This window comes from Mugil cephalus, chromosome 8, assembly GCF_022458985.1.
Source record: "Mugil cephalus isolate CIBA_MC_2020 chromosome 8, CIBA_Mcephalus_1.1, whole genome shotgun sequence".
Classification (NCBI taxonomy): Eukaryota; Metazoa; Chordata; class Actinopteri; order Mugiliformes; family Mugilidae; genus Mugil; species Mugil cephalus.
This window is the reverse complement of record NC_061777.1, coordinates 5924966-5948813: the sequence shown is the minus strand read 5'-3', so window position 1 is coordinate 5948813 and position 23848 is coordinate 5924966. Positions and strand designations below refer to the sequence as shown.

At 41.2% G+C, this 23848-nt stretch overlaps 1 protein-coding gene across 1 annotated transcript in view; it reads left to right on the top strand.

The window, feature by feature from the left end:
• The window catches only part of cfap299 (cilia and flagella associated protein 299), a 61457-nt gene extending 38196 nt beyond the window's left edge, over window positions 1-23261 (top strand). The window contains exons 4-6 of the mRNA XM_047590959.1: window positions 8156-8298; window positions 19184-19313; window positions 21997-23261. Of these exons, the coding sequence (XP_047446915.1) occupies window positions 8156-8298; window positions 19184-19313; window positions 21997-22089 (366 nt within the window). The 3' untranslated portion in view covers window positions 22090-23261. The remainder of the gene's footprint in view (window positions 1-8155; window positions 8299-19183; window positions 19314-21996) is intronic.
• Window positions 23262-23848: the final 587 nt, after the last annotated feature.

Genomic DNA, 23848 nt, shown 5'->3' with positions numbered 1-23848 from the left:
ATGTGATGAAGTGCTTATAGTGTCTAACCCTAACCCTAACCCTAACCCTAATAAGCAAGTGACTATTGCCTATATATTATTAGGGGATCAACTTACCAGTCTTGAAGTATTAACAAATTAGATATTTAATCACATTGTTATTCATTGGGTTAAGTTTATTAGGTTGGTACACACTAGCTAAGATGGCTTAAGACAACTATTCCATTTATATCTAATATCATACCATTACTTCTTTTTAGATATAGGTCAGTTTCCACCACAGCATGCCAGTCAGCCCAACCAAGCTAGGTCCTGAGACGTACACACTGAAATAAAACACCCTAGACAAGACAGGAAGTGCAACAAAACTGCCCACGGAATTAGTGACACCATAGTCCCATTCCTTCTTTTTCTTTTTCACGAGCTTTCGCAAACCTTTGCAAAGCAGTGTACATGCAACTTCGTAGCACTACTTTCACATTATATTTTAAGCTAAACTTGTATTCTTCCCACTGGTAATTTAAAAGCCAGTGGAATGTGGAATATGGTCGTAGGAGTGGAGGGGAGGGAAAAGATATGCCTCGCTTGGTTGCTTGGTCACTTTGGTGTCTGAAATCCGTAGCTGAGATGGCGTTTGACTGATTTGTGTTGTGACCACATGTGCCAGACCCGCCTGCTATTCTCAACCCGTAATTTCCCTCTGAATTCAGGCATGTGACTAATTTACTGCAGGGGCAGGATTTTTTTTTTTATTATTTTTTTTTTTCTCCTCAGGAGCAGAAACGTTACCCCTTTTCTGTTACAGGGCTGTGCACCAAGCACTGTAAGTGATGCCACCTGTCAGGCTGACAGCTTATTCTCCATATGGGGAAGACCTTTATCAGCTGCAGTTGCACAGACCAAGAAAATGTCTTCCACCTGCCAAGGATTTCAAACAGTTAACTGTCTTCCTTTAAGGGTTGTAGAGCAATTCCAATAGTTTATAGTTTTCTTTTTATTGGAGTGGGCTTGGCTATTATAAATAGAGTTGAAGTAAGAGTTGTTGCAGGTCTACAATAACTGTCCTTTTTTGAACCTAGCTCATACCTGGTGCATTGTGCTGCATGGCAGATGGTCTAGCAGTACAAATCTTGCAAAAGGACCTTCCTAGTTTTGTCATAATTTCCTTCTGCTCCTTCTGTCTTCTTTTAGTGTGTTAATAGTCCATAGTTGAACGAAAATGTGATGGATGGAGGGCTATTTGACTTAGACTCTTTGTCAACATTAGAAAATGATTTTGAAAATGTTTTCATGTTCCCATCACTGCTTCATTCTGCAGCGGGAAGTTGCCTTGGCAGGACTACACTAGGCCCATGGTGTGACTGTGTTACTCCCAATGAGCTCCACAGTCTAACAAGCACATCTGACATGCCTTCCAAAGACAACCATAACTTCCAGATCAGAAACTGTGCTGCTGCTCCAAATATTTTCCTTGCAGCCGTGTATACCCTACAGTGTTGTGACCTGGTGTCGTTGAGGACGATGAAAATTCTCCAAACAAAGCACAATTCGTCCGACCAATGTGAACTGATGCAACCAGAGGCGAAACAGCCGAGATCCAATGTGGGCCAAACTAAGGAGGTTTTAATAGAATTTCTAAAACATCAATTGGGAAAAGCAGGATAGCATTTTCTGATTTTGAGTGCCCTGTAATTTGAAGTGTGTGGGTTCAAGCCACTTATTTTGTGGTTATGGCTTTACTGGCGGGTTCTCCAAAAAAGTCAGAGACCAACGCAGCTAAGGGTTGAGCTAGGTGCCTTGCCGTCCTTGCTGATTGACTGAGCTGCTTCCCCTCTGGTATTTGGCCACAGTTGTTCTGCCCTCATGGCTAACCTCACTGGGCGTAGCTGACGACCATTGGCTGTTTATAAAGCTCAATAGGAGGACACCTGCCTCAGTTTTTATTTATACCGTCTCTTGCACAAACACCCGTGCAACGTTCATGAATGCATGGGGTAAACAGCCGCGCGAATGTACCTTTTTCAAAAAATGCTATGAACGAACAGTGACCTAATTTGGCCTTTACGTAACATGTCCCATTTAAGTCACAATTTGGCATTTTGTGGTACTATATAGTTTGGAAAACTCTTGTGGTCTTCTACTGCAAAAAAACACAGTGCCTGCACTAACACACCCTTTATTTAACATGTGCAGAGCAACACAAACGGATACACGCTGTTACAACCTATGTCTCTAGAATGATGAGAAACAATGCCGAGCTGTGAGAAGTGTGACTGTGACTAATAATTAAAATATAAAATCATCTAGTGCATTTCATAAAATAAGAGAAGGGGTGTATTTGCACCTTTTTGGTGGATGGCTATAAGAGATACAGTTTGACATTAAACCACAGTGTAGAGCGAGAAGCCCCTTTGAACAGTTAACCGGGGCATTTTTGTATCCAGTGCCAAGACATCTGTTTGGTGACACACCCTGTAATTATAAACGAAAGGAAAAGAAATGTCTCTTGATTATTTCCATCCTTATTACGTTCACACACAATCAACAAAACAATCTCAACAAGAAGTTGTAGGAATTAAAAAGATTTTATGTTAGTGGTAAGGTGACATGATGGCACAGTGACAACATTTAAAATACATTCATGAACCACTGTGGTCTTTAGTTTTGTCAGTACGTGTAACTTTCATTTTAGATCCTTAAAGCAGCAACATTTGCCAGGAGAGAGTAAAGTGGAGTCTGGGGATGGTGGCTGCAGTCTATCAGTGGCCTATGTGGAGGGTTGCTATTTTATGGGGTTAAAGGGTTAAAGGGACTGTGCAAGCAGATCACAAATGCTACTCTTGCATCTAGGAGACATAATCCAACACATCACACACAGAGTCAGTGGGTGGACAGGGCTCAGTAGAGTTAGCAGGTCGATCCCCACTGAACCACATGCTGGCGTGAGGAAGACACTGAACTCCAAGAGCAAATGTGTGGAGGAATAGTCATTGTGACTGTACAGCACTTAAAGTAACAACAGGCAAGTTGGATGGAAGTTTGTTATGTGGGTTTTGGATGAATTGATGTGAATGTGAAGACGTCAACCAGATACCTCTGACTGTGAGTCATTAGGGGAGAGGAGGACGGGGTCAAACAGTCCAACAACAGGTAAATACGTAGTTGTTAACAGACACTATTCAGGAGGGTTTCTGATGGGTAGCGTCCACAGATGTGCCTATTTAAAGCCCAGCTCCCTGCCAGTCGCTTAAAACTGAAAAAGCTGCTTGGGTGAAAGGTGTTCAAGATTCTCTACAAGGCTTCTTTCCTTTTTTATAATGTTTTTTCCCTTTCCTTTCAAGCTTAACAGGAATTATTTATCCATCTAGCCACACTCAATGGTATCATGACCGGTGCCGGAAAAACCAGAGAAAGAAAATTCCTCCGCATGCAACTGGATAGTCCTTCAACCAATCAGAACATTTTTAGTGTGACAACTCTTTTGTCTCCATTGTAGTATAAAGTCCACAAAATGATTAAATGATGGCTCAATTAGGTCTTTGCTGGAGCATAATCAGTTTCCAATGGAGTGACTCAAGACCAAAACTTTTGTGGGCAGGATAAGTCGATCCATCTGCTAAGTTTTCCGGAGCTGCTTTTTTCATTCTGATTAAAGATTATGGGTCAGTTAATTTAATTGCGGAAGACTAGAACATCTTGGAGAATGCCATCTTTAGAAAGTAGAGGAACATCCCTACACATTTACCTCAGGATGGTAGTGTGCACACTAAGAACACGAAATTTTAATCAGTTAAGCTCATTTTCTTAGTATGAGGTGATTATAGGGAATGTTTTTATTTGGGTCTTTAAACCATCCATAATCAGACCGCTCCACGTAAATGCATCCGGTGTCACACAATAAAACAACAAGAACACAAATTCACGGCGTTTAGCTGTGACTGGGTTAGTGACTGCAGTGACCTGGCTCATTACCTACAAACTCCTCAGTCAGTGATCTCTGGCTCTGGACTGCATATCCTGCAGGATGTGTAATTCGGGTAGATCCCCAAGGATGCAACACACCTCAGCACATATGGTTTCTACCGTTGCATCTATTACGCAAGCTGGCTGTGTGAAGTCACTTCCAAGTCAAATAAGCAGTGACCCCTCCTCATCGTACTCCTGAACCTCTCCCCAAACTCTCTGAAAAACACATGTACACACACACACACACACACACACACACACACACACACACACACACACACACAGTTCTCAAGGAATGCCTGCCAGAAAAAGGGCTCCCACCTAAAAACATTCCCGTAGTACGGGCCATGTTTTCCTTACCCCAACAAATTTACACAGTTGTTAGTGATGGCCCGGGATTCCTCCTAAAGCGCAGCCCACCAATAATAAACAGTATGGCAGCTGACACCGCAAGACACCTGCACAGCTCCCTGACACTGCAGGATTGTTCCCAGGGTCTGGGGGGAGGCAGAGTTGGGTTGGGGATGGTGGATGAGGAGGCCATGAGGCCAGCAGACAAGTTGGTGTGGTCAGGCTGTGTGTACACGTACAACCAGACGTACAACCAGTCAGTATTGTATCCAGGTTAATTTATATGATTATGCAATACACAAATTAAACATTGCCTGTTGATATTTTGTGGATTATTGTGACCTTGGCCCAGAAGCACTTAGGACTGCAAAATTGTTCTTGTGACAAATTTTATTTCTGAATTTACCGTCAACAAGAACAGTGTCCTCAGTGGAGGCCTGACATATTGTATGTATGTATATATATATATATCCCTTTAATTTAAAACAAATAATTTGGTAACACCCATTAAATACGGAAATCGTGCCATTAATCACAATTAACGCACATAGCTATAAATCATGTGTTTAAATAGTAAATGAGGGCCACTGTACAGAAATGAGTAAACATTAGTTTCAGCTTCTGGGAGCATTGCCTCATTGCACATTGTGTTTTTCTCAGTTTATTTATGTAGTATTCTTTAAATTTTATAGATATTTCTCCCCCTTTTTTTCCACCCAGCTGGCCTCAAGTAAATGGTTTCACCATATTTCAGGATTTGGGGTCGAGAGACAATTTCAGTTGTTATTCAAGCTATTTAAATACTTCTGAATAGATTTGTATTGAAATAGTGCAAAAATATAATATGATCCTGCGTGTAATTCTTTTTTATTTGCACCAGTGTATTTATTCATGTAGAACAGAAATTAATTATCCTTTGTTATACATAAGTCACACAGGTTTGACCGTCTTTATTTTGTTTTTTATCCTCTGGCTTTTCAGTACGGATCAGACGGAGCTGTGTCTGTGAGTTTTTTTTATTAACAAACCTTTTCCACACAAAAGACAGATTATTTATTCATTTTTAATTTTATTAAATATTGACTACTACTTGAGAAACCAGAATACTCCCAGTGCCTAGTCTTGGTGGCTACAGGATGTCAGGTGGTCCAGCCATTGTGTCCTCACCTGTAGGACATTGTCAAAGCACAAAGGAGGGGCACAGTTAAGTGTCAGCCTGCTGTCAGCTTCTGTTTGACTTGAATTTGTAAATCCCTCTCTTTCAGCCGTCGGGCTTTGAAAGATTAGCCAAAGGTTTGTGGAGTAATTCACATCTGTGTGTCAAGAGCCAGAGGGATACAGCTACGGTTTTCACACATCTCACTAATTACAATTGTCAGCGATGTTTAGGTTTCACCGTTTGCTCCTGAGCTTACAAACGTGTTCGTATTAATCAAGATTTTTTTCATGGTGTGGATCATTGTTAGAGGAGACTCCTGATCTACTGTTCTTTATCAGTTCGTGTCAACTTCTTCTGAAGATCACTGGTTAAATTTCAACTTGGTAAATATTGAAAAAAATAATAATAATAAAAAAAAGATTTTGATTTTCGAAAGGGCGCAATACATAGCAAATACTATTACGAAGAACCTGAGCAGCGCTCAACTTCTCGGGAACTGATGTTTGCCATAAAGTGGGGCCTCTCTCCTGCTGCCCTGTGAGGTCACAGCACCTGTTCTTGGTAATTGCTGGCAGGTGACGTAAGGCGTCCACTTGTTTTCCATGGTGTAAGGTGGAGGTCCCCCGGCTCCTTCCAACAAGGAGGCTGGAAACTCATGTTGCTTGTTTGCAGCAAATAATAGAGTCTGACTCGTCTGGTCTGCTCCCCATGCTCGCTGTGAGTGAAATGAGCCCTGGCCCACATGCTAGCGACGGGAAACTCTTTTCAAAAGTAAAGACATATAACAGAGATACATATATACACCTTCTTAAATCGCATAAGTCCATTTTGCCTTATAATTGTGTCAAAGTTGGAGACGATTTATTTTAAAAACAATAACAACTAAATAAGCTCACTAGAGTTGAAATATTTTATGTGATATGATGTGATGGTTTTTATCACCACTACCCAAATGGTACTTTTTTTTTTTTTTGCTGGGTCCACCTCATGATGACTTTTCAATGCTGACTGCTGGAGGCCAGAAGCCAGCAGATAGGGTATATGGCCCAGGCCTCCAGCCAGCTGTGAACCTGATAGCATCTGTTTTAAACGTTTGAGAGACAGAGAGAAAGGAGCCCTCTTTTCTTCTGAGCTCTGGAGTGCTAGTTATCTCGTGCCTTTTTAGTAAAGGGATCCACAGATGGCCCGTGTCCTGACAGTTATACAAATGTGATATCGCTAGCTGAGGTATTCCGCAAGGATCCTCTTACTGTGTTACTGTAAGCCGGCAAGTGGGACTCATTCATGCTCAGAGTAAACAAGACGAGTCCGACACAAAGGGAGTCCTCCGTTGTAGAGATGCGGCAGAATAGAATGAAAGAGCACCTCCTGTTTTGTCTTTGTGACCGCAGACAAAACAACCTCTTCACACCTGAGTGTGTCCTCTATTTGGAGTTCCTCCACCCATTGTCATCACGTGTTATCTAAACCATCAAATCGACATGAAAAGATCATTTCATGTTCTGCTGTCACCCGAGGGGGTTTGGGCAACTTGTCTTTCATTTGCTTTGTCTGAATCCGGTGACACAACGGTTTGTCATCCATTTTTTCACCCCCCAAGGTGGTGTGTGGTTTGAACTCACTTCAAAGAGTTGTTCTTTGATGAGAAGTGTCCTTAGATACGGTGTATGTGTTTTGTCGGCTTACTCACTGTTTTATAATCAGACAACAGCCTTTTTGTGATACGTGCAGATGTCATCTTAGAGACTTTTCTATCATATTCAAAGCAGTTATCTTTATTACTTATATACTTTATTTTTTTGCAAATTAAATTATGAAAAGATGTCATCCAGTCCAATTCACATCCAGTGTATTTATAATCATTTATTGAGTGTCTTCTCCTCTCCACTTGCTTCTTAGTAACTCGTTTTAATTCAGAGGCAGAATCAAGGGAATACATCTATCTATATATCTATCTGTATCTAACTCCTTCCTAATAGATTTCTCCCTGTGTGGAAGGTTTTTAATAATCTATTTCCAAAGACTTTAATGATCAAGGTTTTAGCTTGGATAAGAAAGAAACCTTAACATCCTGGTATAGATGTAAGAAAATGTAAAAATATATTGTAAAAGTATCATTCAAACTGCAGAAGGAGAGGAAAATACCACTAAACCTGGAATATGTGGTTTTCTGTTACGCTATTTCTATATTTGTTTTTTTTTTTTTTTTTAATGTCGGAAAGCAATAAAGGATGTGTACAGACACAATGAAATAATACATAAATTACTAAGTTTCTTTTATTACAAAATGTCCCTATCAATAGACTCAACTCCCAGTGTTAGAACTCACACCTTTCTTGTCATTTCGAGCTACATTATTACACCAACTGTGGAATGGAACTAGTTACACTAACTTGAATGATTCAGTGATGTCCTACGCACTTATCTGAGCAGGATATTCTGTAGACAGCCCACCTCGGTGAACTCCAGCCATGGCAAGATGACTTCAGTTGGAGTCGTTTCTGATTTGAATTTGATTCAAAGTACAACACGAGCCTTGGTATTTCAAAGTGGGAGGATTTGTAACAGATCCCCTTCTATCTGTCCACTTTCCACAAGTGACATTGGCCTTACTGGCTTTTATTCAGGAGAGACTCGATGGCTATGATTATTTACACAGAGGGTTTCCTTCTTTTCTCTCTCTCTCTCTTTTTTTTGCAGTCGGTCATTTTCATAAGGGATCATAATACTCTTGGACAGGAAGTATCTGGCTATATAGACTACGCCCACAGACTCAAGTCCCAAGATTTTGAACCATTTTTCAGCGGAAAGAAGAGACTCCTGCCAGGACGCCCGGATTTATGGTAAGTCTCCTTCCATTGTAGCATGTCCACGTTGGTTTGGGGAGGCCTGGACTCGAGTGGGATTTAACAAGATTCGAAGGGTAAGGAAATCTTATTATCCGGGATTAAACATCCACTGAGTCGTGAGACACCAATATAGGCTTGGAGAGAGCTGTGGAAGGGGCCACTATATAGATGTAGATGTAGAATAAATAAACGCTTGTAAAGTAGAATTGCCAACAACAAGCATAATTAAAGTCACGATATAAACCGGGAGAGTTTTATTTGATTTGATTATGCACTGAGTATGTAAGTATTGTCACATTGATAAGTAGATTGACTAGCTTTTAGACCTATTGGCTATTCTGTCCCATTCTTTAGAGTTTTCGTTTGTGTAGCTTTACTCCTACCTGCTCTTCTGTAGAATGAGCAGATCACAAGGTCTGTAAAGACAGTTGGTCATTCAGGGTATATCTAAAGGCTAAAACAAAGGCAACTGGGTGTGAAGTGTCAAGAGCGGTGAGACATGTTTGAGAAATTTGGCTTTGTTCACATTAGAGGTTTTACGACTTCAGATGCTTTAAAGTTCACTAGTCTCTGATGACGTCACTAATAAAAACACTGCAGAAAAGAATGCTTTGCAACAATGGAATCTATATTCTTGACCTGAATACATACGCTGGGAACAGACAACTCATGTGCTACATACTGTGAGCTGCAGGTGTGTATAGCCTGTATAAAAACATGCAGGACCTCAGTGCCATCAATAGCATTTAATAGAAATTTGTTGATTATGTAGCCTCCTTCTCTCTGTCACTTTAACAAATAAAAAACGCACCATGTATTCACCTCATACTAAGAGACTTTCATTGTCGTCTTGACTGTTTCTCTGCTAGCATTGCACTGCATTGCAGTAGTACTCTTGTTGTATTTCAGGACTGACTAGTCGACTAGCCAGTTTTTACCTGGACAGCCACAGACTAGTAAATCTTCCTGATATTCATTAGTACACAGGATAAGATGTTACAATCCCTTGTGCCAAGATCCCAGACAAAACACATTTAAAAGCCCAGTCCAACTGAAAACAGTCAGCTACCAACTAGCAACCAACAAGCAGACACCAGCTAACTAGCCTAGTCAATGGCAGTAGGCAGTATGCTGCACATCATTGGAGTTTTCAAGTGGGCATCTCCCTTCACCGATATTTCGTTATGTTAGGCCCATGACACCTCAAGAAGGCGTCCATTATAGATATTGTCAGGGAGTTCCAGCATCCTGGCAACTACACAGAGATTAGTTAAACCCTGCTTACTGCAACAATCAACAAAAAACGCAATTGCGTTGGTCAGGTGTCTGAGCTACCTAAGGGAAGGGGTGGGATAAATTAGGAAAAATACTGCTTTAAAAGTTTAAACTAAAGTTTTAAATGGCCATAAATCTATCGTATTCAGCTTCTGTATGTTGGACAACTATGGGGCCAGTGCCCATTCACACCCAGATCCAGGACAAGCCACAAATGAACTGCTGACCTTGCAGGTGTAAGCTAAAAATCTTACCTTGTATCCTTCAGTGGAGCAAATGACATCTTTATAGTTCTTGGTCTATCAGGAGACCTGTGTACATAGAAAGCTGTCAGCAAATTACCAGAGCCAAAACCATTCCCCAATTCCACATAGTCGTGCAAAGTAACATCTTACCAACATTTCAGATATCTGCGAGAAATCCCATGAGGACAAACACAACTGGACAGGTGTGAGAATGAGAGTGTGTGTTACATGGTTTTGTTGAGAGTTCAGCCAAAAGGCAAACAGCCTGTATAACCTCAGTAACAGGACATGGTTTCCAATGTCCTGATAGACAGATGATATTTTCATGAGGTGGGTTTTATTTTCTTTGTTTATAGTACTGTTATCAGGTTTGACTTAAACCTCCAATGTATTTGTGTGAATTCATCCTGCACACTTTACAACACGGGATTCAGAGTGAACATTATAATCACAGAGGTTTTGAACACATCCCCAATCTGACTTTATGTGAGATGAAAAATTACAGTTTTTACCGTCTTTGCGGAACCGACTGTTCTCAGCTTTTTCAGCTCTTGGAACGCTAAACTCTAAATTTGAGCTTTCTTTACATATTCCAAATAGATCTTCTTCTCCCTCGTCATCCTTTCCTGTCAGAGGTCGCCACCGCAAATCATCTGCTTCCATCTCATCCTATCCTCTGTATCCTGTTCTCTTTCGCCAACAACCTTCATCATTCTAACCTCAGCCTCGTTAGACCAATATATTCACTGTCCCTCCTCTGAACACGTCCAAACCATCTCAACTAACCCTTTAAAAATGAATGTGTCACCAGCGGCACGATTGCACAAGATTATGTCACGGTTTGCGGTTTCGGAAAGTTGAGACGTTGCACTTTCTAGAGGGTATGCATTGATGTCACTGCCGCCTGGGGCAGTGGCAAAAACATGGTGAAATGTAGCAGCAAATACAGCAAGTCTGAGAAAAAAGTGAATTATTAGATCAAATTAAGGGCAATTGGACTAGACAATGATCCATACAAACTAGTATGGATTTGGAAAGCGGATTAGCCTCAGTTTCAGTTAGTTTTAGGTCATTTCAGTTATGATAAATGTAGCTAAATAAAAGATGCTAATGCTAAGAGCTTAACTAAGAAGTAATGTTAGCCACATAATACTGTATTGTCCTACCGGACGTGAAAAGGATGATGAGGAATGATCTTAAATATTCCATTTATTGCTTTACTGTTGGACATAACTACGCCAAAACAACAACATCCACACACTTATCTGTTCGCCTGTGATTAGCCCATGATTCAAACTAATGCTGCTAATCTCCATGCTCAACTCACTTTTTGCCACTCAGTGGCCGTAACCACGGAGACTTCACTTGCTGTGACGTCACATGCATGCATACATGCATGCAATTTCACTTGGGTCTCTCCTGGAAGGTTATTACACTCTTGGAGTAACATGGAGTAAATTGTAAGTAACTGCCAGTCAAAATAAGCAAAAAGAAGTCCAGACATTTTGAGGCTTAGGTGTTAAAGAGTTAAACAGTGTGTACAGTCTCCATAGCCAAAACTAGGAAAATAAGTTAGCGATAGAAATTATACAAAAAAGTGTGTCTGTGTCAGAGCAGCTTAGTGTAACTGTCATCCTCCTCAATCTACTGACTTTTAGATGCACTTTTATAAGCAGCGTATTCACATTGATATTAAAATATGACACGACAGACTTGAACGAAACAGTTTTTGTTCCAGCACTTAAAAGAATGACGGTTGGTGTTTTATTTTCAGAAGTGGTTGGTTTTCCCTTCCGTTGAAACCAAAGTGTCAGACTGTGTTGTTTTATTTATCTATTTCTCACCATGTGCTCTGACACACAACCCTGCTTGTGACCTTGAGTGCGGCCTCCCCACTGGTGAGTGGAAGCCCTAACAAGCTGGAGGTGTGAGTCATTGGGTGAGCATGCCTGGAGGTACAACCTACTCCCTAATGATGCTTTTATGAGAACCCCCCCCAAACACACACACCACCCCACCCCACCACAGCTCTCCCTGCCCTCCCTGCCCTCGCTGCCCTCCCTCCATCTGACATCTGACTTCACACTCCCCCTCAGCCTCATTTATCATCTACTAAAACTCACCTGGCATCATCAGATTTACACATCTCCCCGTCTTTATTTTCAACTTTTCTACCACCTCTCCCATTCTCTCCCCCCTATGTCATCCTCCACCCCTCTCACCCCACCAACCCACCCCATCCATTTTTTTTTTTTTTTTTTCATCTCTGTCGGGAACAATAACACCCAGTGTGGTTGCTGCTAAGAGGGAGCAGATGCTGGAGCTGCTGCCCACTCAGTGCACTAAACCTCCCACCGCAGGACTCTGAATCTTCTCCCTCCTCCTCCTCCTTCTCCTCCTCCTCTACAACCACAGAGAGCACAAAGCAGCGACACCAGCGCCAGCTCTGGCCTCCACCTCCCACCTCCAGCAAGGAGGGGTGGATAGGTTCACGTACACAGTCTTGAAGAGCGAAAAAAAAAAAAATGTAGATGAAACTGAGAATCTTCCTGGAGCCAAATGTGTGACTTTAAACCATTAGAAGAAAAGAGATTTGGTTGAAGGTATTTGGAGAAAATGTAAAACAAATGTAATTCAAATTTCATGTAACAGGTGTCATAGTCTTTTGCAAATGCATGAAACAAAACTGTACTAAACACGAAACACATCAAACTTTCCCCATTTGAATGAGAAGTAAACTTTTGAATTAGATTACAACTCAGTTTTATGTGGACCATTTAAGTTCTTAAAATTAATAATTCTTACCACAAACGTTGAGCCAAGTTTCCAAATTTTAATACATATATGTGAATGTGGATGAATAACCACGTCACAGTGCAGTTTGGATTCATTGCACACCAATCAGCCACAACATTAAAACCACTGACACGCAAAAACGGTTTAGGAACAATTCAAAAATAAATCCAAAACATACAAAAAGTAAATGCCCTCATTCACAACATTTTTGTATCAGACACCACAGGACACCCTCAGAAGGACCATGTCACAACTGTTTTGGAGACCTACATAATATTAGGATTAATTTTATGTCCAATCGTCAATTTTTATTTCCTTTTACACTTCTGCATATCACCAAAAAAATTTAAGATTTATGGTAGCAGGCAGAGTATAAACTCAATTTATAAATGCATATGTTGTGAGCGTGTGACCTCTAAATGAGGAAGCTAATTAAGAGTAAATCATGCAGAATTGTCTTGTTTGAATAGGTGGAAATGGTGCATCCAGCAAGCAACACATAAGTACATACAGTAACAGGAGTTTGTACAGAATTCAAATAATAGACAGTTTTCTAACTAAAGTACTGCGTAAGTTGATGATGAGAGAGGTGGCTGGATGACTATAAATAAGCAGCTGTATTAGACTATCAACCATCGACTCACCTTCAAATACACATTTGCTTTAGTTGCTGTGACTTCAGGCAAACTTTAGATGTTACGCAGATAAGACATGACACCGCTAGGGCAAAGGGATGAGAAGAAATAGGTGTGTTTAAATGCTAACTTTCTGAACTTCCAACTACACATACTCACACACACTCACACAAGGATCCTGACCTTTGTCTAATTAACCCAATAATCTGCAGCTCTGTGCAGCCAGCTTCCTGCCACTCCAGATGTGCCTACAGCATCTCTGATGTCTATTTAATGTTCGCCAGTAAAGTGACCATCTGTTTATGCGCTCTGGCTGTCCCCCTCCTTCCTCTCTTTATCTCTCCCTCTTTCCAGTGCCTGTGTTTACTCAAGACCTTTAGGAGACTGGGCAACAACTCACTATATGAGAGTCCTAATTGATTTACTGCTCATTTCTACTTTACGACGTTTAAGTGACTGAAAGAACATGCTAATTTTCATCTTAAATATATGTGCAATATGCTGCATTTGTTACTCAACATGCCTTTGTGATTTAAACTTTTTTTTTTTTGTAATGCTGAATATTATATATAGTTCTTGTGCTGTCAGCCTGCTCTGTGCGGATTTGGCGACAGACTGAAACATTGAATTTGAAGGATCAGCTCGGCGGAAATATAGCGCATGCGTCTCTTGGAGCCAAAACCATGTTGCCTCCACGCTCAGCCTCTGCCGTGCACCTGTGTGTCTGGCTTCATTTTCTGCTGTGAAAATATTTGCACTGCTGTCCCGTTTTATTAACTTTTAATACAAAAGAGAAACTGTTCCAGCTCCGAAGGTGATTCGGCGGCCGGGTCTTAAGCATTGTGTCCAAGCTGCAAAAGTGGTCGGTGGGACATTCTATCACGCTGGAGTTTGCCAGCTTGCTAAATATTTGCTGGTAAGCTGGAACATTCCATGTCATCTCTGTTGATCTTCACACATGGCACGCACATACTGCATTGGCTGAATCATCAGGGTTAAATCCAATCGCACTGTTTGTTCTCTGTGCTGATATGTTTGGATTGTGTTTGATAGATTCCTTTAGTGCTCCACCAGCAGTACCATGGTCAGAGACCTCCAGCCTCATTTTCCGTGTCATGTCCAAGTAATTACGATCAGAAACTATTCATGGAATGACAAAGTAGGGCTGTATTTTCTCATGAATGTGTCATTATACCAGAATGAAAAGTTCCAATTAGCGAGCGTTCTTTAAATATGAGCTAACGCATTAGGCTGCTCGGTGTTTGACTCTTAAATTCTAAGCAGCAGCATTTGACTTTTCTGCAGCCAGAGAGGATTTGCTTTTATTTTATATAAATTGCCGACTAGTTGCCTTTTTTATTTTCCATTCACTGGAACGAAAAAGTAAAGAAGAAATGCGGAGAAATACATTCAAGAGCACAAAACCATCCAGAAAAGGATGAACACACTAGTGCTTGCATTATCCTACAAATATAACATTTACAGTCTTCCTAGTTTTATTATTTTGAATCCGATTTTTTCCAATTCTCATTCGACAAAAGGGCCAACATAAACTCAGATTTGGCTGCCTTAAAGACAATATCTGCAAAGGACATAAATAAATTCCTAGGTTAAAAATAGGAGTGTGTAGGTGGGTGGTTGGATAAATTTGTGAATGGTGTTGTCAGTTGGACATGGTCCACCTATGACTTGTTGTTAAGTTAGTCCCATGACACCCCCAGAAGGATTATCTGTAATTTCTACTCACAAAACTGTGTTTCAACATGGTGATTTACTCTGGATACGATAACTTCAGAGATGGTTGCTGGACTGTATTCTGTAGCCACTAAAGTAAAAAAAAAAAAAAAAAGATACATGAATGAATACACATGCTGTGTTTTTGCTGTTTTATGATATATATCATCCACCGCTTGGAGTCCGGGCTCCTCTGAGCCCTATAATGAGACTGTTGACATTACCCTGGAAAATGACCGCCTGGAGATGACAATGGAGCTAAGCACGGTAACTATGGAAAGTGAAAGGACATAGTGCACGTGTCAAACAGCCATGGTAAATGCATAGGGAACCGGGAACGGGTGCCGAGAGCCCCGTCATTGTTTCCACCAAATCCAGGTTCTCACACTTTTACTGGTCCATATGTCTGGGTGTGGTGCCATCCAGCTGCTGGAGCTTTCTTTGTGACCAAATGTGCACCGACCGTGCAGGCAGTTGCCCTGGTGACACTTCATATGGGACCGTTTGGGAAGTGGGGACAATAAACACATCCAAGTAATGTATGAACAAAATTCTCGGCAATGCTTCAAAAAGATTTTTTTTCAGCTTTTTCCGTCAACTTTTTCATGTTCGGTGTTAAAATATCTCCCATCTGTTCCATTTCTCTAGCAAAAGTTAAGCGGTTCACCATGGAATAAAAGTGGTTGACCAAAATATGTTAATTGTTGTATGGCATCTCGGTATAAATAGTTACTGAATCACTGTCAGATCTAATTTACAAAGAGAAGAAGGATGCATATGTCTGACAGGAAGTCTCAGACAATGTAATTTTCCATAGTCTTAAAGGAAAAACCTCAATTTGTGTTTCATAATTGGGACATTGCAACAATCTATTTTGAACTTGCTTCACTCGGCTCTGTTGGCAACTCAAAACAAATGCCAGACTTCTCATTCAATCATACCATATAATTTTATGCATCAGTGTATTTCCCACAGTTTGAACTGCTTGGAGGCGTCCAGGGTAGTATATGTTTCCTGGACAGGAAGATGGTTGATGCAGTGACGGTTGACACATAGCTGAGGTGTCAGATCATATCCGGTGTCACCTTTTCAGAAGTGCAAGATATGCATAAAATCATAGTCAAGTCAGCTGAATCAATGATGAACAACATACTGTACATTTCAAGTAATTAACATCGAAAATCAGTCATTTGAGACCAGACCAAGTCAAGTGTCTCATCCGTTAAGTCAAATTTAGACCATGTGCTACCGCTGTGTTTTATTTTACATATGTTTCATATTTCATACGTATTTTAAGGCATATGAATGATGAATGATACACTTGTGACCCAAGGTATAAATAGTAAATTCGCAAATAAACATGTTTTTCGTCGAGAAGTTGGATGAAGTTCTCCGTGTCACATTGTCGAATCTTGGCGCAAGCCACTGTAAACTGACATGGAGATGAACCATCACCCCTTATTCTGAATGAATGTCTTTGGGAATATGACACGTGGTCAGACCAGGAAAGTATACTGCAAGTTATTGGCTGGAATACCTGGCCTTAGCTCTTCTGTATTTACATTTCCCAAAATTGCATAGTGGGGGTCGGTGGGGTTTGGAAAGGCCACATGGGTATGTTTTTAAATTGCTTGTACTATACAGTCTGTTTGTGTGTAGTTTGCAGCAAGCATGTTTAATATGTTGCAGGCAGAAAATATTTTTATGGCTCAAATTCAAATAGGTATCTGTGAATAGGTTTTATGTGCCTCTAGAGATTCCTTGGAGAGAAAACCTCTCGACTGCAGCCCAGCGACCAAAATAATTTTTGCAGCCCTACAATGTAGGTGTAAACGTGTGGAAATATATTTTCCACAATGCCAATTGTTTAATACTTCAGATCTACAGTTAATCACGTACTAGCTTCAGTAGAGCATCCAAACAAGTGACATATTACCTGCAGAATGCTGGCAGCACTCCACTATGTTATACTCTGACATTTACAGCCTGGGTGCTGCAGCTTTAGCCCATTCCACTTCTCAACACTATTCACCTCTTCTCAGATTTATGCTGAGCCTCATCCCTGAGGTCCAACTTAGTTGTTGGATCACAAACTGCTATTGGGGAACAGCCAAGGCCCACTAAAGCAACATTCAGCTACTCAGACTGTGACATGTGGAGTTGTGTTGCTGGTGATGTGATCAGCTAACGATGAGAAATGCGGAAAATGCTCTGCAGCTTTACACAACACACATTGTAGGTATTACTTGTCACTTGCAATAACAGCAATCCAACTAACCAACAATGGAGGTTTGGTTGTGGTTGTTGTTTGTTGTTTTGCCAGTCTGTGGCCATTTTCTGTTACCATTCTGTAAGAATACTGTGTTTTAAAATAAGGTGCGTGTGCAGCAGAACAAAATTATGTCATGAATGAATCTGATTAATTCAAGTCCCGCCAGGCTCTGGACTACCGGCTATTCTTTCAATAGTTAAACCATTTGTAAGAGTCTTGTCTTTGGTTTTCTCTGTTTCCTTGTTTGACACTTGTCGGCTGAAAGGCTGTGCCGAATCTGAACTTGACACGAGAACAGCGCAGCGCTCAACCCTGCCATAATGACTAGTCTTCAAAGGCCAACCTGCCTTCTGTTTCATGTCAGCAGAGAGAGATCATCTGCCAGTTTTATGGCTAAGGAATCTCTGATCTCTGATCCTTTACCTCAAACAGCCTACAGGAGTTGTCTTTTGACATTTGATTTGACGGGTCCAAATGATATACAACTGTGTAATATTTAAAACACAGATAAATCCTATCTTGAAATTGATACACATGCTAAACAAATTATTTTAACCTATGAAGCCAAGTGTTTTTTTTTTTTTTTTTCACTCAGTCAACGAGTTGTAGACATTTGCTCTGCTGCGTCAGAAATAGCAGAAAACTTGTAAGTGGAGCGGGATCCAGTCGGACGTTGTAAATTAATCAGTCATTTATTTTGGAATTCAAACCATTCTTTGGTTTCACTCGCTTATTAGTCACAGCTTTACTTTAATGCCTGTGTCAGTGAACTCCAAAACAGTGCCCTGGAGTCAAATTGAAAACAGACTTTTAAATACTCTGTGTCTTTTTAAAAGATAACATCCATCTGCAGGTTGCTTTCTTTTCTTTCCTGCAAAGCAAAGTTCTTTAGCAGCTCACAGTTGAGTATTGACACAATAACAATGGCAGTGTAATATTCTTTTATCCATGAAGTTTTCTGTCCTCTATGAAACATGCAAGGCCTCAAGATTTTTGCTGGTTTAAAGTCCCCTGCTGTGTGAGTCTGTAAAGTCACGCAAGAGATTACACACAAAATATCCTTCTTCGCTATTACTCAGAGTAATAAAATGATAAAACGCATTACCGATCGAGTGTCAGCCATGAACTCCAGAAATAAATCCAAGCAACAAGCACATTTTGTTAAGTTCAGCCTCTTTCTGTGACCGTGTGAGCGTTTTGGACACAACACAGAGTTAGAGAAAGAAGAAAAGGCAATACATATTATTTTTTCTCGGTTCACATAGCGTCTCATCTCAAGCTGATCTATTTTCATCTATTTTAAGTTAAAAAAAAAATAAAAAAATCTAACCAACCAAATCACAACACCGCCCCACCCTCCCCGAGTGCTGCGAGTCACATCCTTTCATTGACACGCATGAATTACAAATGTGTTGAAGCAATATATTTATGTGTGTCTAAAAAAAAAGAAAGAAAAGAACCCAAAAAGGCCGGGAAGTGCAGTCAGTGAGACGCAAAGCTGCTACTCACTACGACTACCTTTAAATACTTCGAGAAAATCTTCCCCAAACATATTTGCTCCCATAAGTGATTACCATCACTACAGAGTCTTGCAGATGGGGAGCGTTTGGCAGCAGCACCTCTGTAGTTTCAAACATGATGTCAGCTGTTCCATCAAGGCTGGTGGTGGTGGTGGTGGTGGAAGCAGCAAGTCCAGAATGTGTCTTCTTTCCACTTTGCGTACAGGTGCAGACTTTTTTTTCCGCAAGTAAAAGATGGCAACTTTTTTTGTTTTTTTTAATTTTTCCTCTGAGACTTGCCATGAGGGGAAAAAAACAGTGCAGCAGTAGCCTCCCACCGTTTTTTAAAGCACCTTAGTTTACAAGCTTCAAAAATGACGTCATCCCAGTCATCTAACTGGAACCGTTTCCATTTTTCTGCAGCTACTACAATTGGGAGACGCAGGTGTCCACGTCCAACTCCAGTCCCAACTTTGAGGTGCTTTATGATGACCCTAACGGCCTTCTCTTCAGGAACAAGAGGGACAAAAAGATCCTGAATGTGGACCCGTTGGTAAGTTTTGTTGTTGTTCTTCTGGTTCCTCTTAAGCTTGTTACATGCTCCACGAGAAGCAAGAAATGTGTTCTTGCTCCGAGCGCAAGAACGAAGTTCATCAGGTCTTTTATACTTACTCCAGGGAAGTCCTCATACGGCCCTTCCACTGCAGCATGCGTCAGTGCGTTAAACACTGTGTGAGATGCCGGAGATGGATGACGAGACACTTATTATTATCTTCGGATATTGGCCGGTCGCATGGACTGTGTAAATCTTCCTAGCACTGAGCAAACTGATGCTATTTATAGATACAGAGAACGCCATCTTGCAACTCTGGAGCCAGAGTTTGCACAATTTGGTCCAAGAGTGGAGCCACGCAGAGCCACGGTATCGATGTCCCGGCAACACTTCCGGTGGAAAGGTTGGCAATTCGATTCCGCCCTATCCATAGTCTGTCCGTTGCGTCCTTGGGCAAGACACTTAACCCACCCTGCTCCCAGTGTGAACTCCACTGAAGTACGATTGGCAACCACGTTTCAGTCAGTCTGCCCCAGGGCACCTGTGAGTACTGAGGTAGTTTACCACCACCAGGGTGTGACTGCGGGCGAATGAATAATGCATTCAATTGTAAAGCTCTTTGAGCATCTAATGGAAAAACCAATGCATTATTATTATTCCTTATTATTTCTCCTCCAGGCTCACTCGTGTTATCTTTTAATTAATACTACACTCTGTTCTACCTCCACCACTTACCAGTTACTAGTTAAGGAAATGTTTGATTATACTGTACTTATTTTAACTCTCGCGGAGCAGTTAGCGCGACAGCTTCTAGCCGCCATTATGTCGCATCCTGTTTCTATAACGTCAAATAACTAACTAAAAACTTATCCAAACAATTGACACTTATACATGCATTAACAATATATTAACTGCCTGAATAACACGCAGGGGGTGGAGCTTATGAACTATACTGGAGCCAGCCACCAGGGGGAGCTCTACTTGCTTTGGCCTCACTTCTGAGGGGCGGTTTTGCCAATCATCTTTATGCTGTCTATTGTCAGTGGTTTGGCCATACAAGGGCTACTGAGTATGTAGCAGCATTTATCTTGCTTTGTTTTAAGATAAATGGTATCCATGATAAAAACCCTCAGTGTATATTTCTTGTAGTATTTCTCCCACCATCTCCAACTTCATCCATATAATTTAACCGTGTTGGAATAGTTGCAATATTATTTTTTCTTCAGTTTATTCACCTATCTATCAACCTTACTAAGGAGGACTATGAGTAATACAATATGAAGAAGACTTAGAAGTAGGTGGACTGACTGAGAGAGAGATAAAGCAATCACTGGGAAGGAAAAATTATTTGCTTTCCACCTGCAGGAATAATGGAGGATCAAGGGGTCGAGACAGGTGCTTCCTCCACACTCACAGTCTGACAGCGGCCCACGAAGAATAACGACTGACAGCAGTGTTTTTTCTCTCTCCAGTTTCCCCTCTTTGCTGGGGGGGAGGAGGGGGAGAGGGGGTGGGGAAGTAGTTGGTGGGGCTGAACTATTTTGAAATTGCAGACAGGGCTGTGGGGACTGCGTTTTTGAGGCCAAGCGCCAAAATGGCAGCACAGTGTTCTAGCTGTGGTCGAGCACCGCCCCGACCAGGCTGTCTATTAAAAACACAAGCGAAGGCATTGGAAGCCAGACACAGCAAACCACCCTTGTGCCCAGAACCCAGCTCAGCTCAGCCCAAATTGGCTCAGGCATGGAGCAGCGCAGAACCGTCCGGCTTTTAACCCACCGTGAGCTCTAGCTGCTCGTGTGGTCACGGATCCACAGGATAACCTTCCAAAAATCCAATCTCACATCAACTCATTTCGGGTGGTTTATTTGTTTTCCTCCCTTTGTCATACCGTGACCACTTTTTACATCCTAGCCAGAAAGTGGGTTGGGGGCGGAGGAGTTGTCATATTTCAGTTTTGACAACGGCTTGATTGGCTTGGCTATGTAAAGAGTTTAAAAAAAAAAGCTCTTGAAATTGAGATTTGCGGAACAGACCAAGTCAATTAGATGACGTGAGCGTTTATGGCACATTTTGGTTTGCTCATCATTAACCAGCATTTCCCATTTCCCCTTAACATGTCTATGAAGTCACTTTTATGGGCCTATTTCTACTGACACTCTTTTGAACTGGCAAAAAGGAAGACTGCCTCACTTATTAGGACACCCACAAGTGTGTTTGAGGTAAAAGTGTAAATTGAGTGTAATGGCTGGCTATGGATCCACTCCCACCAGAAGCTTTTGACACACTTAGCCTTAAATAAATGCTCCCAGCTGGCAGTGGCTTCACATCTTAGCGGTGGAGCCGTGTCGGCTTTGACAGTCAGAGTAACACAAAACATCTCGGAAAACTGAACAGTTACTGTCAAATTATTATGCTGCGCTTTAATGGACCTGCTATTAAAAAAAAGAGATGTGTTCAGGATATCTGTTGGCTCGTGTAATTGCTAACGCACTCTGTGACGTTTGAAATAAGAACACTGATTAGAGATGTAGATGAAGTCATGTGAAATGTGTCATTTGTGCGAGTGACAATCACAAACAAAGCAGTTACAACGCGTCTTGCAGTTTTTTCTGCTTTACTCCTCTGAAGGCAGCACCGTCCAAATAAGTTCCACCAACCGCTCTAACTCTGCTCTGGGTTTCAGTCTGGTCCCGGCGAGGACTCCAAGAGGACATTCCTACAGTCGGACCTCTACGCCCACGCTGTCATCTACGACCACAACATCAGGACAGTCTAAGCTTCAGAGGCGGCTGCCAACACGTGCATACATATGGCACATATTGAGAGAGCCACTGAAAGCCTCTAATTTGACTGAGCTGCTGTAGTTGCTCCATCATTTGCAAAGCTGTTCCCCTCATATCATGCATGCCATCTGGGTGGAGGTGCTACAGTGAATAAAATGACTGTAAACTGAGGATTCCCAGAGGAAGAAGTGGACGGGCTAGTGTGACGGCCTGTAAGTTTCCATGCAAATGTCCTGAGCTTTGGCCTTAAATTCTTCTTCGTTGCATTGATTTAAGAACAAGTCACAGTTGATTCTTTTATTTTTGTTTTTATTTTTGCCGACAAGTCTTTTTTAGAAGTTTTCAGATAACCTGCTCAGAGACCCCAAGCTTGTCCCCTCGTTGGCTCTGGCATGTTTTGTGCTGTTTGTCTAAACAAATTAAAGGCGTAAGAGCTTTGAAAGAGGATGGAGGCTGCTTTTATGTCCTCCCCCAGGCTGCGGTAGCTCCAATCGGACTGGAAGATTGGGTAATGGGCTTAAAGCATTCCGCATGTTCCCAGATGCAAGGCAAACTCCCCGAGACATCAAAGTGCTTTATCATTTACATATTAGTCATCGGTGAAGCTTTTAATGGAAGTCTACAAATAAATACTCAACATAAATTATTCAGACTGTCAAGAAGAACTTAAGCAACTTGCTCCCTTTTAATATCAGGATTTTAATTTTGCAGCAACACATGGGAATAAAGAGTTCCACACAGGTAACATCTGTATCTCTTAGTAAACAGATGTTTCCTCTTGACAGTTTCCATCTCAGCTCAGCACTGCACTTAATTTCTAATGTTATTTTATTATAACGTTATCTTTATTTTCTTTTTCTGAATTACAGTTTCTATGGAAGTCAAAATATAGCCAGCAGCAGTTTAGCTTAGTTTAGCTAGGTGGATAATTGACATGTTAAATCTTCTTTTTGTGTGTTTTTAATCCAGAGAGTAGCTTAACATTGATCTTTTCATATGATAGTGATATCACCCTTCTATTTCTTTCTCCTAATTTCCTTTCATGCGTTTCACTGGATTCTTCAAAGGCCCTCGAGGCAATTTGTGTCGCTACTGATGCTGTATAAATAAAACTTAATATGAACTGAACTGAGTCGTGAGAAATAAAACAAGTGCAGTTCCCAAACACTGTGTTAATTTTTTCTCTGCATCCATCCTCCCTTTATGTTACATCTAATGTTGCTCAACCTCCTTGAAAGCAGAGCTGAGGCCTGAAAGAGAAAGAGGCCTGTAATTTGCGTTCTGTAAGGCAACAGTTTTGGGGTCTGGCTTTGTGTAGATTTACACAATGCAATTCTTCCCTTTTCATTTATTTCAAGAAGATGTAAGTTTGATGTTGGTGCAAACACAAAAGTCTGAAGGGGTTACAGTATAAAAAGCAGCACGACTGAACTATTTTCTCCTTTTCTGTCCTCTTATTTTTTTTTTTTTATTTTTTACTGTCTAGGTCTATTTTTACCATCTCTTTTTATCTTTTTATCTTTTTCTGTTGTCTCAACAAAACTAACATGGACTAATGAGGAGCAAGACCACATTTAGATCTGGCAGTGTGGTTGGGATGCTTCTCCTTTGACCTCTTTCTAAAACAATACAGGCAGGGTGGAGCCTGGTGCAATCAGCAGAATATCTACATGACCACCTAACTATCTGCCCCGCTTTGTTTTTGTTCAGCGTGTTGGAAGCGAGAACTCACAACTGCCCCCATCTATGAAC